Source organism: Polyodon spathula, chromosome 2 (assembly GCF_017654505.1).
Source record: "Polyodon spathula isolate WHYD16114869_AA chromosome 2, ASM1765450v1, whole genome shotgun sequence".
In the NCBI taxonomy this organism is placed as follows: domain Eukaryota; kingdom Metazoa; phylum Chordata; class Actinopteri; order Acipenseriformes; family Polyodontidae; genus Polyodon; species Polyodon spathula.
Genome location: NC_054535.1, coordinates 108,831,826 through 108,846,406, shown reverse-complemented (window position 1 = coordinate 108,846,406; position 14,581 = coordinate 108,831,826). Strand labels below are relative to the sequence as shown.

The 14,581-nt window shown below is 39.9% G+C and overlaps 1 protein-coding gene across 1 annotated transcript in view; it reads left to right on the top strand.

The window, feature by feature from the left end:
• The window catches only part of LOC121327399 (dedicator of cytokinesis protein 2-like), a 457,752-nt gene that overhangs the window by 138,091 nt on the left and 305,080 nt on the right, over positions 1-14,581 (top strand). Inside the window, exon 27 of the mRNA XM_041271445.1 lies at positions 5,885-5,980. Within this exon, the coding sequence (XP_041127379.1) occupies positions 5,885-5,980 (96 nt within the window). The remainder of the gene's footprint in view (positions 1-5,884; positions 5,981-14,581) is intronic.

The window sequence follows — 14,581 nt, the reverse complement described above, 5'->3', positions numbered from 1 at the left end:
GCAGTGCAATACTATGCAATACTGCCTAACAATGCTCTTATAAGAGGGTATATTGAGCATACACCGTAGCTTCCCATACTTTACCATACCTATCTGTGCTTTCCAATGTTTAACTTAGCTTACCATGTCTTCACTGTGATTTATTACACTGTGCTTTTACCATGGTCCACTTTCATAAGGGTGAACCCTGTCAGTGAGATTAGGGAGATTAAAATCTTATAGAACAGCACAAAGCAAGCACCAGTCAGCCGTACAGTGCACCAGACAACGTAACACAGTGCAAACCTACAGTACGCAGCGTTATGCATGTGCAATTCAGCAGGATGCAGTGCTGTCTTGTACTGTAGAACATCATGCAAATACTTTACAATATAGAGCAACTCAATAGAATGCATACATTATAATACAATACCTTACAGTACAGCCCAGCTCAAAATGATTCCATATAATAAAGTGTAAAGTGTAAACTCATTCTAAAACCAGGAATGGATTAAAGTGCTGTGCAATGGGAGTCTTATTTCCATCACTGCAGTATAGCTTGGTGCAGCACAAGACTATATAGCACAGTTCAAAAGAAGTCTATAAGTCATACTGGGGTAGATGGAGCAAGTTCAGACCTCAGGTAGGTCTGGAACATGAGAAAGAGTACCCCTCGGTGTTCCCTATCAGACATTATCTCAGACTCAGTATCTCAGTGCAGTGCTGTGGATAGGACAGCTCCCTGGAACACAGTTTCCTCTGTCAATCAATAATGCAATCAGCAGCACTTTTAACTTTCATTAATCTCACACGCTGCAGAACCAAGTAAATAATAAAATGTAAAAAGATCCAGGCTGAAACTGCACATTTGCATGTCCCTGGCACAGACGGAGGTGAATGAGTTTACAGCACCAGAGCGACTGAGCACTCCTCTGTTTTACTGAGGTTAGCAGTCTGGAACCTTCCCAGCTGGAACGGAGCTGTATGTCTACAGCCGCACCTCCATCTCCTCTAGCGTCTCAACAATAATTCAATCTCATCCGGACAGGAGTGACATTTCATTTTGGGAGACCCGTCGGCACAGTGGAAATGCCTTGCTGTATGTTCTTCCTATATGTACAGAAATATATATATCCATCAGCGTGAAACAGCAGGAACTGGGATTCATCAGACCAGGCAATGTTTTTCCAATCCTCCAGTGTCCAGTGTTTTCGTTCTTTAGCCCACTGCAACCGCAGTTTCTTGTGTTTTGCTGAAAGAAGTGGAATTCTGTTAGGTCGTCGGCTACCATACCCCATTCGTGTCAAGGTACGACGAGTTGTGCATTCTTTTATGGGTCTTTTGGCACCAATGTTGTACTGGACTTTCTGTTGCTCTGCACAATTCATGTCAGCCACTGGCCTGCCATTGGCTGGATGTCCTTTGGGTGGTGAACCATCCTTGATACACACGGGAAACTGTTGCGTGTGAAAAACCCAGAAGCGTTGCAGTTCTTGACACACTCTAACCGGCGCTCCTGGCACCTACTACCATACCCTGTTTAAAGGCACTTAAATCTTTTCTATGCCCATTTACCCTCTGAATGGCACACATACACAATCCATGTCTCAGTTGTGTCAAGGCTTAATAATCCTTCTTTAACCTGTCTCCCCTTCATCTACACTGATTGAAGTGGATTTAACAGGTTACATCAATAAGGGATCATATCTTTCACCTGGATTCACCTCGTCAGTCTATTTCATGAAAAGAGCAGGTGTTCCTAATGTTTTGTACACTTAGTGTGTGTGTGTGTGTGTGTGTGTGTGTGTGTGTGTGTGTGTGTGTGTGTGTGTGTATATATTATATATATATATATATATATATATATATATATATATATATATATATATATATATACACACAGTGGCTCTCAAAAGTATTCACCCCCCCTTGGACTTTTCCACATTTTATTGTGTTACAACATGGAATCAAAATGGATTTAATTAGGAGTTTTTGCCACTGATCAACAAAAAAAGTCCATAATGTCAAAGTGAAAAATAAAATCTACAAATTGTTCTAAATTAATTACAAATATAAAACAGAAAATAATTGATTGCATAAGTATTCGCCCCCTTTGCAAGAGACCTGGGACTTGGGAGAAGATTCACCTTCCAGCAGGACAATGACCCCAAACAGACAGCCAAAGCCACACTGGAGAGGCTTAAGAACAAAAAGGTCAAAGCCGGACCTCAATCCAATTGAGAATATGTGGAAAGAGTTGAAAATTGCTGTTCAACAAAGGTCCCCATCCAACTTGATGGAGCTTGAGCAATTTTGCAAAGAAGAATGAACAAAAATTGCAGTGTCCAGATGTGCAAAGCTGGTAGAGACTGATCCAAATAGACTCATGGCTGTAATTGCTGCCAAAGGTGCCTCTACCAAATATTGACTCAAGGGGGTGAATACTTATGCAATCAATTATTTTCTGTTTTGTATTTGTAATTAATTTAGAAAAACATTGTAGATTTTATTTTTCACTTTAACATTATGCACTTTTTTTTTGTTGATCAGTGGCAAAAACTCCTAATTAAATCCATTTTGATTCCATGTTGTAACACAATAAAATGTGGAAAAGTCCAAGGGGGGGGTGAATACTTTTGAGAGCCACTGTGTGTGTGTGTGTGTGTGTGTGTGTGTGTGTGTGTATATATATATATATAACGCTATAATATATATATATATATATATAGATAGATAGATAGATAGATAGATAGATAGATAGATAAAATGTGTGTGTGTGTGTGTGTGTGTGGAAGGACAAAACTATTTTACCCGTGGAAGTAATTTATCACAAATCATTTTATTTAGTATTAACTTTGACTTTGTGTGCCAGCTTTCTAATCATATAGTATGAACTGACAAAAAAAGGGAATCTAAAGGGAGAGTTATAAGACACAGGAGCACCCTGAGAAAATGGTAGCAAAAATAAATAAAGAAATGCAACAGTGCATATATGTTGTTCTTAGTGGAGGCATTGTAATTTCACCCATGAATAATAACATCAAAATAAAAGATGTGTAAGAGGAGAATCATCTGTTCCGGCAATAAATGGGTTAATCAGCATCATCTACTGACGGATTTAAAATAAGTCATTACACTCTGAATAAACTCGCATTTGGAATGAAGAAACCCCTTTGAATTTCAGAATCCAGCTTGATGTCTGCATGCAATCTCACAACAGCATCTCCCGCTCTTGTGTTTTATTGCTTAATTAGGAAAGTCTGCCCAAGTGCAAAGCACCCCTCAATCTAACAGCCATCTGCCAACCAATCAAACTTCTCTGTCAGGCAGTCAGAAACTTGAAGGGGTGCTGCCTGAGATCCCTCTCGAGATGCAGGTGTAGCAGCTGTGCTTGTTTTTTAGATCAGAACTCAGCGTGTGGGTTTATTTACCTATTTCCTTATTTATATTCTAACAGAAATGAAAATGATTGACATCTAATCCCATGTGTGAAACTGAGCCCAGATACAAAGCCTGCTCCTTTCAGAGTTGCAAACTCTTTTCATTAATGAATTCGATTGAACAAAATAAAGTTTTGAAGTCATAGCCTCCAGCATTTTATCAGTTTCTAGCCCAGTACTTCCTAAATAATGTGGAGTTTTGCCTCCCTGTTCACATCAGTAGCTGCTCCTCGGCAGTGGTCTTCACTGGATGGGTACTTACTGGAAACGGAGTGCATGTTGTGTGACATGGATGAGTGTGGAAGGCCATCCCAGCAGCCAGACAAGCAATGATCACACAAGCAAAAAGAAATGGGTTTGAAGCACCAAAGCACACTTAATCATACAAAAAAGAAACGATTAAACACAACCACAAAGTGGCCTTTGCCTCTTCTGCGCTTTAAACAAATAAGTGTTTGGCTGCTTTGAGCGGCAACTGGCTTAGAGCTCCTGTACAAGCTGCAGCCCCCCCCCCCTCCCTCTCTGTAACAAAGGCAAATTGCAGCCTTGCATACACTTACTTTCCAGATGGATTAGTTTAATTAACTAATTGGCCAGTTGACTATCTAATCAGCTCATGATCTTATCTACGGAGGCCATCAATAATGCTGCTATTATCACAGTCATTATAGTTATAACCCCTCTGACTGCAAAACAAACACTCCACAGCACCATTACAGCCCATACAGCCTGCATACTAACAGACCAGGCTGAAAGAAACCCCATAGAGTAGCCGGCACACCTTGATGTGCACAGGGCTGCCATGGTACTGCCAGGGCTTTCTTTATTGACATCCTGTACCTGTGTATGTCCTGCAGCTAAAGTAGTTAAAATCAGCATCTGTGACAAAGAGAGAAAATCTCCCTCCCAACCAGAAAGGGCGCTGTGTAAGGTGAGCGGTATGCTTCCCAGTAGACTGGTAGAATCAGTGGTCAGCTGATTGACAATCACAAACCTCACAGCACAGTGCAGCAGGGACACCTGCCTCACTTTCACTCAGGATACAGAGCACAGTTTCGTGCTCGGAGGATCGTGGTAAAGGAGTGTGCTCACTTTCACTCAAGATACAGAGCACAGTTTCGTGCTCGGAGGATCGTGGTAAAGGAGTGTGCTCACTTTCACTCAGGATACAGAGCACAGTTTCGTGCTCGGAGGATCGTGGTAAAGCAGTGTGCTCACTTTCACTCAGGATACAGAGCACAGTTTCGTGCTCGGAGGATCGTGGTAAAGGAGTGTGCTCACTTTCACTCACGATACAGAGCACAGTTTCGTGCTCGGAGGATCGTGGTAAAGCAGTGTGCTCACTTTCACTCAGGATACAGAGCACAGTTTCGTGCTCGGAGGATCGTGGTAAAGGAGTGTGCTCACTTTCACTCACGATACAGAGCACAGTTTCGTGCTCGGAGGATCGTGGTAAAGGAGTGTGCTCACTTTCACTCAGGATATAGAGCACAGTTTCGTGCTCGGAGGATCGTGGTAAAGGAGTGTGCTCACTTTCACTCAGGATACAGAGCGCAGTTTCGTGCTCGGAGGATCGTGGTAAAGCAGTGTGCTCACTTTCACTCAGGATACAGAGCACAGTTTCGTGCTCGGAGGATCGTGGTAAAGGAGTGTGCTCACTTTCACTCAGGACACAGAGCACAGTTTCGTGCTCGGAGGATCGTGGTAAAGCAGTGTGCTCACTTTCACTCAGGATACAGAGCACAGTTTCGTGTTCGGAGGATCGTGGTAAAGGAGTGTGTTTGGGTTCCCCTATGCCATTGCTGCTATAGGGGCAAGTTCATTTATTTTTGTATCTATTCAGAACTTTAATTAAACAGGGACATTTTTGAAAGAATCCAGTGTGTTTGCTTGTTGTTTATTATCACACCACTCACCAGCCTGTCACAGCTTCATGACATATAGGAGGACCAATGGTAACTTTATTCTAGTCTATATCTAAAAAAAATAGAAATATATCGAGGGTATATGAATTATGTATCAAGATAATATGTGTACAATATCTAACAATGTGCTGTATTATTCTGAATGTAAAAGGAAGCGGTTCTCAAGGCTTTAACATCTGAATTACTGAAAACCTGCTTTGACGGATTAATAAAAATGTTGTGTCCATTAAACTTCTAGGCACTTTCAAAAGAAACCAACTAATAAAAAAGGGTTATGAAAATCTAACTTTAATCAATCAATCAAAATGGGCTTTAATAAAACAAAAATGTGTCTTAAATTTGTTCTCATTACCTTAATGGTCCTTCTATTACGATTGGGGTTAGGGCCTGATGATTCACTTTCTTCCCTGAGATCACAAAACACTGCTCAACTGATGAGTCCTCTAAGATGGTTGAAATGGTCTGAGTCTTTGGGACATGAAGAGTGGGATATAACAGTGCCATTGTATTGTATTGTCTTTTTTTTACCATCTCATTCAGGGGAAGGTGCGTGGACACATTCAGCTGATCCTGAAGAATCTGCTTCGAACCGTCAACCAGCGTGTGATGATGCTGGGCCAGGAGCACGAGCTGAGCGTGAGTCACCCTGGGTTCATGTCTCTCTGTGCTGGGAACCAGGCTCTCAAACCAACCCCTGGTGTCTGGAGAGCTCTGGTTCGGTGTCTGCAGATTTCTTCTGAGGCACAGTTGCGTTGTCATGGGAGTGTAGAGGTTAATACCAAATTGGGAAACTGGTAGCCCTGTCTCATAGGACTGCTGCAGGAATGGGTTATTAGATTATTCGTATTGAGCGCTCCACAGAAATCAGGTACTGACAGCCAGGTGAGGGTCATTGGTGTTGACTGGGCCAATTTACAATTGAAAGTTAAACAAGTGAAGAAGCCGCTGCTTGGATTTGTGATGGCATTGCTTTTCTTACACTGTGTGGAGAAAGCAGTCCACACACATTGAAGCAGCTGTTTCTTCACTTGTTTCACTGGAATGGGAAAGGAGCCCAGTCAACAGCAATGACCCTCGCCTGTGCAGAGCGCGATCCGAATAATGAAATAATCAGGCTGTGCAGCTCTGCTTTAAACACTCGTTCATAAAACAATATTTGCATTACAAGGTAGGATTCACTCAGTCTGTTTGCTGTGAGTCTTTTAAATGAATGTCTCTTTCCATTTAACCATGACCCTCCCAGCCTGAACCAGAGCGGTTCAAAGCGAATGCCTCTAGATGCAAAGAGGGTCCTTCTGGATTGTTCAGTTCTGATGGGATCACTGCACGAGAGTTGTGGGCTGCTGTAGAATAGCTGAAATGGCGCTGCTGGTTTGAGAACAAGGTATTTACCTTGGTTGATACCTGTTGACCTGCCATGCTTCCCAGTATGAATAAATAGCTTGCTTTCCTGGGTTTGAATGAACACAGGGATTTGCTTGGTTTATTTGTCAGACATATTTTTGTGTACTCTCTATATATTGTTATTTATGTATTTATATTTTAATTCTAAATCTGATCTTCAGTTAGCTCAGACTGTTTTACACGGTTCTGATGTCGAGGGCTCTGTGTACATTTATATATAGGACAAAGCTACCTTGCGTTTCTGAGTGAACGTGTTTTAAAGGCATGTCAAACTGCAGTAACTGCAGCAACTGTCCTGAATCACATGAAGGAGGTACTGTTCAGATTATGCATTCAGTCAGCATTCTCTCTTTTTGTTCTAATGGGGGTTGCTTTTAAAACATAAAATAAAATAAAATTATCAAGTAAAAAAAACAAAAAAAACAAAAAAGTTATCTTAAAGTGGCCCGTCCTTTGGCTTGAATGCATACTGTGTTACCAATATTCAATGGTACTGTTGTGACATTGGTCATGTCATCCACTTTGATCAATCTAGTACCACTGAAGCTGATACAGGTACACTTGCTTCAATGAATCCCGAGTTTACATTTCCATTGATCCTGTTTTATCTGAAACACGTGGAGGGTTTCTCTCGCTGGAGTAAATGTTCAGCTGCAGCTGCTTTTATAGAAATCTGGACTGTCTGGTTTAGGACTGTCTTTGAATGCAGTTTCAGAGCATGACAAACACTGTAAACTACTTGTGGGTTACATGTTGTGGATTCTGTAAGGGGAACGCATTGTTTACAGAAATGGTAAAGAGGCTTTCTTTTTTGACAGTGAGGTATTGAGACATGTTCAGGGGCCCTAAACTTTCAACCAAGTACTTTCCAAATGGAGATGTTTAATGAATGAATGAACTCAGCTTTGCAAAGAGTGAACCAGTTATTGTCTGTATATTTAAATTAAATGGTTTCAGTGTTTTATTCTGGAAATTAGTAATAAAGCAGTTGTGCATACTATTCCATGGATCTAATCTGCTTTTCTCTGATATGCTGACCTTCTTGTGTGGATATTTCACTGCTGACATGTCCATTGAAAAAGGTAAGTTTTGTTTCTATTTCATTGCTTGTTTTTTGTTGTCGTGTGACGCTGTGTGAAACCCGGCCTAGTCCTTCCATAACACTGGCAATCAGGTGGACCATTCATCATCTTGTAATTGTTTTTACTGTGATATAGTGACCAGGGTGAAAGTGCAGTACAGTGTAGGTACCCACGAGAAGCATGGTAAAGCAATACGAGCATTAAAACAGCATGCAAGGAAATGCCTAGTCAAGCATTTGTCATTCATTGTACCCCATGGCGAAGCATGGCTAACTATTACAGTGGCAGTATGGTTATGAATCATTGTCATAATAGAGGATATAAAATATGTAGGACAGCACTGACACATCTTATAGAGAATCATTATACCAGCAAGCAAAGACATGCATGTAAAGCATTGTTGTGTGTGGGGAGATCATCCAGAACAAGTATTCCAATACTTCCAATAATCTGTTTCATGAGTGCTTCTATTTCAAGAATTTCAGAATATTTCAAGAATATTCTATTTTGTGATGCTTTGGTTTGGTTTCGGAAGTCATTTAACACAGGAGAAATTGAGTTTCTGTTAGACTCGTTTTATTTTGTCACTCGATTCTTAATCAGCACACAGTAAGTTTTAATAATGCAAAGTTTCTGCATATGGATATATTGCATTGCCTTTCTTTTAATTTGTCAGAGCAAGGAAACCAATTAAAATGCTGGTGTAAAACACATTTCAATAAATCTAGCTGTTTTTCCTTTGCACACTTGACTGAACAGTATTTTTGATTATTTCATTTAAGAGGCTTGTTTTCCCCAGGGGGGTTTCATTGGTGTGCAATTGCAAATTAAAATGGAAAACTAAATACTATAGAATTCCACTTTAGTGATCAATATGCAGCAGTATGTTGTAAACTGTATTGTTTTAGCTACTGCTATCGAATACTATAGTATTAAAAAAAATGTACTTTTAAAAAATGTGTTATTGAATTCATTCCTGAGGGGTTTAGAGCCTTAAACAGAACACACTTCATAAATAGCTTCTATGTACAGCATATATAGCACAGGTGCAACTAATCACCTAGCTGCTTCCCCCTGGGACACTGAGAATTGGCTCAAGGTGAAATACAGTAACTAGAACAGGTCCCCAGGACCTGAATACTGTCTACCTCGCTTTAACTTTTACATTGCTTTACATGTGTCATTCATGGCAAAGTCTGAAAGGTAAACAGGCAGGACCACTAGCATCAATCATATAGAGCAGCATGCAACACTACTAGAGCAATAAGTGTTTGTTTTCTGTAGCGCTCCTCACTCAGAAAACTCAGAACTCAAGAAAGACACAAACAGAAAGAGTATACAGTATGCAAATGAGCTGAGGCTGGGTGCAAACCGACAACCACACACTGCAAGCAAACAGCAAACCGACAACCACACACTGCAAGCAAACAGCAAACCGACAACCACACACTGCAAGCAAACAGCAAACCGACAACCACACACTGCAAGCAAACAGCAAACCGACAACCACACACTGCAAGCAAACAGCAAACCGACAACCACACACTGCAAGCAAACAGCAAACCGACAACCACACACTGCAAGCAAACAGCAAACCGACAACCACACACCGCAAGCAAACAGCAAACCGACAACCACACACCGCAAGCAAACAGCAAACCGACAACCACACACCGCAAGCAAACAGCAAACCGACAACCACACACTACAAGCAAACAGCAAACCGACAACCACACACTGCAAGCAAACGGCAAACCGACAACCACACACTGCAAGCAAACAGCAAACCAACAACCACACACTGCAAGCAAACAGCAAACCGACAACCACACACTACAAGCAAGCGTCAAACCGACAACCACACACTGCAAGCAAGTGTCTCAACCACTGCACAAAACAGACACCGCTGCTTGTTACACACACAGCTGTGCCAATCAATAGCAGGCAGCTGGGCTGCTATGAGTTTGATCCAATCCACGCTAATGCCCCACTTCCTCTTTACCTCCTGCAGTGTGAGAGTCAAGATAAGTGGCCAAAAATGTATTATTTCTAAATCCAGCCCTAAACAATCCTGCTGATTGTGTGCAAAGGGTTAACACACTTCCCCAAATGGAGATGCTGTTTTATTTTAGAGTCGATGAGGGCATAGTAAAGCCTAAACTTCTGGAAAAAATAAACCCCATACAATTCTGCAAACAAAAAGATGAGGGATGAGAACAGTAATCAGAATGGGAGAGATCAAACAAAAACACTAATATTTATATCTAAAGGATTGCCATGGTAACAGATATAGTTTGTTTCAACCTGGGAGGTTCTGCAACTGATTCATGGTACCATTTTGTAAAAAGGCTGACAGTGCAGAAACAGACCAGGATAATAATCATTTCACTTGACAAGGAAAAGCTCTTGTGCACAGCATGGAGGGGCTGGGATATTCTTGCTGTTTTGTAATTGAATCATTGCTCTGATGACCCTTACGAAAAGCCATTTTCTTTTTAGTTAATTCAATGAACTTGGCTGTACGTAGCCAATGGGTCTTTCCTCAGACAAAACAGGGCTAATATATTCAGGGAAAGTTTAAAGAGATATTGCATTCTTTGCAAGTAAACTTTTGTTACTTGGTTCATCCTGGGTCCCTCGATTTACTCTGAAAAGCTGAACAAATGGTGTAATTTACCAAAGCATCACCAACCCCAAACCGCAATCCAATTAAGCATATTTGAGAAGAATGTGAACGATCCTCTGCTGCTTCTCTGCTTCAATTGCGTGAATTATTAATGACTAAATGGATTAACATCACTCAAGACACTTTCCAGCACCTTGTGATCGATGCTTGTGAACAGGCCCAACCTGGTATGAGGTGCAGTTTTGCTCCATTCTGGCTTTTCTTCATACTTCAATCTTAAAATTGCTCTGCAGTTTCTGCTCTTTTCTTGAGGTAAGAGGGTTCTCGTGGCTCGTGAAGACCTGGACGAGCTACCACATAACTTCAGTTTTGGGAACTTTAGGTTTCCAACAAGATTGACTTCAGTGTTTTGGAAATATGCCATGTAGCCCAGCTGTACAGCAAGGAGAGTGCATGTGTGATACACTGTATTTTAAACTCCACTGCTGTATCCGAATGGACAGGTTTGGGCTCAAACAGTACCAGCCAGCTCCTCCTCCCCTCCATCTCCATCCATTTATGCATGTTTACTATTTTCAAGATGACAGATCTCCATTCATTCCCCTGTTCCAACAAAATAGCTTTACACACACCTTTTTATACCTAACCTGTGGTTACATCATTATGTCAATCTCAGATACATCATCTTCAGCAATTAACAATCATTCAATCTCAGATACTTCATCTTCAGCAATTATTAACAATCATTCAATCTCAGATACTTCATCTTCAGCAATTAACAATCATTCAATCTCAGATACATCATCTTCAGCAATTAACAATCATTCAATCTCAGATACTTCATCTTCAGCAATTATTAACAATCATTCAATCTCAGATACTTCATCTTCAGCAATTATTAACAATCATTCAATCTCAGATACTTCATCTTCAGCAATTATTAACAATCATTCAATCTCAGATACTTCATCTTCAGCAATTAACAATCATTCAATCTCAGATACTTCATCTTCAGCAATTATTAACAATCATTCAATCTCAGATACATCATCTTCAGCAATTAACAATCATTCAATCTCAGATACTTCATCTTCAGATTAACAATCATTCAATCTCAGATACTTCATCTTCAGCAATTAACAATCATTCAATCTCAGATACATCATCTTCAGCAATTAACAATCATTCAATCTCAGATACTTCATCTTCAGCAATTATTAACAATCATTCAATCTCAGATACTTCATCTTCAGCAATTATTAACAATCATTCAATCTCAGATACTTCATCTTCAGCAATTATTAACAATCATTCAATCTCAGATACTTCATCTTCAGCAATTAACAATCATTCAATCTCAGATACTTCATCTTCAGCAATTATTAACAATCATTCAATCTCAGATACTTCATCTTCAGCAATTATTAACAATCATTCAATCTCAGATACTTCATCTTCAGCAATTATTAACAATCATTCAATCTCAGATACTTCATCTTCAGCAATTATTAACAATCATTCAATCTCAGATACTTCATCTTCAGCAATTAACAATCATTCAATCTCAGATACATCATCTTCAGCATTTAATAAATATTCTTCAACTGTCTTCCAGTATAGCTTGATATCCTTTCCTGCCTTCTAATAAACATACCCACAAGTATTTCTCTATTACAGACTGATACACAAAACCCAGAAACTGGCTTACACTGTGTACTTACTCTTTGTAAAAACTAAGGCTAACACTAAGGCCTGCATATTTTTGGCAACGGTTAAACATTTAGGCAAACATGTATGTTTAACACTTAAACTAAAAAGTTAAAACTCTAAATTCTTAACATCTCCAATGTGAATCCAACACATACACATTGTAACACATACATTGCTTTTTATAATTAAAAAGGAGTTGCGCTCTTTGAGTCTGTCCGGCTCTCTCGTAAGACAAGCAATTCAGGAATAGTACATGCTGGCATGCTGGTTCCTCTTCTCTCAGTAAATGTTCTTTCCTGAGTCTATGTATATTTTATATCGCTTATTAAAAGATGAGTGCTGACACTCGTAATAGAAAGAAGACAGGCATTGAATTGACAACAGAACTGGCAGAAGGCGCAAGTGTTGTCCAACCATTAACAGTCCAAAGCACCTTTGACCATTGTTCCACAGTCCAATTTCTGTGTTCTGGTGCATATTTTAACCTTTTAGTCTTGTTCCCCTTTCTTAACAGAGGTATTCTTACTGCAACACATCCTTTAAGTCCTGATTTCAAGAGTGACCTTTGTACTGTTGATTTGATGGACAACCACACCTGTGCCTTCTGCCAGTTCTGTTGTCAATTCAACGCTTGTCTTCTTTCTATTCCTGAAGGATATTATCTTCAAGTATTGCTCATCCTTGTTAGACAGCTTTTTGAGTCTTCCAGTCCTGGATTTGTCAATTACAGATGATGTTTCTCTGTACTTGTAGATTATGCTTCGGATACCACACCTTGAAAATCGAGTGATGCAAGCTATTTCACTCAATGTTTTTCCTTCTTTATGCAAGCCAAGGTTGTTATAATAGTAGAAAGTGGAGGCTTTGAGTAAATTGTTGATTCTCATAGTGCATCAGAGTAGAAACATCTAAGGCTTTTGCACAGCAGTATATATTTTAAATAAAAGTACATTAGAAATTACTTGTGTTTCTTTCATGTTATAGCATATAGTTAAGAATAATGTAATTGTTTTATTAGCTGTAATCATTATAAAAAGTTGCCTTCATATACTGTACAAAAATCATTTTTAGGAGTATGTTGACTTGAAGATGATGTCTGCTGGGTCAGGTATCACTGTTTTTAAAAGAAAAATTGAGTTCTAAAATACTGTTAGGATTTCTAAGCAATAGGCTTGTTTTGAAGAGGCATCATTTCACTTGACATCGGAAGTTGCACGTTGGTAGTGTTTGCAGTGGAAGAGCTCTGTGATCTTCTCATCCACTGGGGCTCCAGAGTGCTGAACCAGAGTCCCAGAGGGGAGTCAGGAAACAGCCAGCAAACAGCCAGCATTCTCCCTGCACCAAACAGATAGCTCACTAAAGACCCCTCTCACACTGATTTGACAAACTGGGGAGAAGTGTTTGAGATCACAGAGCATTACCTGCCTGCTGTATCACTCATCAACACCATGCTGATGGAAAATCCCCATGCCTCTGATAACCTCTGACAGCCTCTGCTCTTTGGTCTGGAAGAATCTGCTGAAAAGTTGTTGCATTACGCTTGTGTATTATCGGTATTGAATTCTGGTCGCAGTTGGGATTTCTGCATTCAGTCTTCTTTCAGTGCTAAATATTGGAATCGGAATCAGGTACAAAATGTTCCTTCACAGCTTCTTTCTGTGTTTTCCTTTGATGTATTTTTCAACTCTTAGTTAACCCTTTTAGGACATGAACTTCTCCTGTTTTTGACACCTTAATATTATCTGTTTGTATTTGCGCCCTGTATGCAGAATTGTCCCCAATAAAGATGCAGCACACTGTATATATGTACAGTATGCATTGGACACTGAAAGCCAGTACATGTACAACTTACATATTTGTTAGTGTTTTACAGGCAAACAACATTCCCTCATTGTTACAATCTAGAGAAAACTAATCTTAGTCATAAAATACTGACAGTAGTTCAGCACACCAAGAGAGACGATATAAAATGCATTGAAAAGGTTAAATGGCATCGATTTCAGCAGTGTACAGTATACAGTAATTCTATTATCTGTATTGAATTGTGTGTGTGTGTGTATATATATATATATATATTGAAAGATCCTCGCAACTTTCAGAGTTCGTTGCCCCTTTAAGACCAGACCCAAGGACACGGAAATGGATTTTTCAGCGCTTACGTACTCTTTTAATAAACACAAATGAATATAATAAAACCAACAAAACAGAAACAAACACCTAGCACTCTCCTGGAGCTCTAACTAAACATTAATATGTCCCTGACTAATACGCAGGACAGCTAAGCCGTTTACCTGCAGCACAAAACCATTAACACACGGGCTTCACACAATGACTTACTTTGTAACGACTGTTCTCACACACACACAGTCGGGCTCTCCACTCAGCAGCCCTGATCAGTCTGGCTGCCTTTCTTAA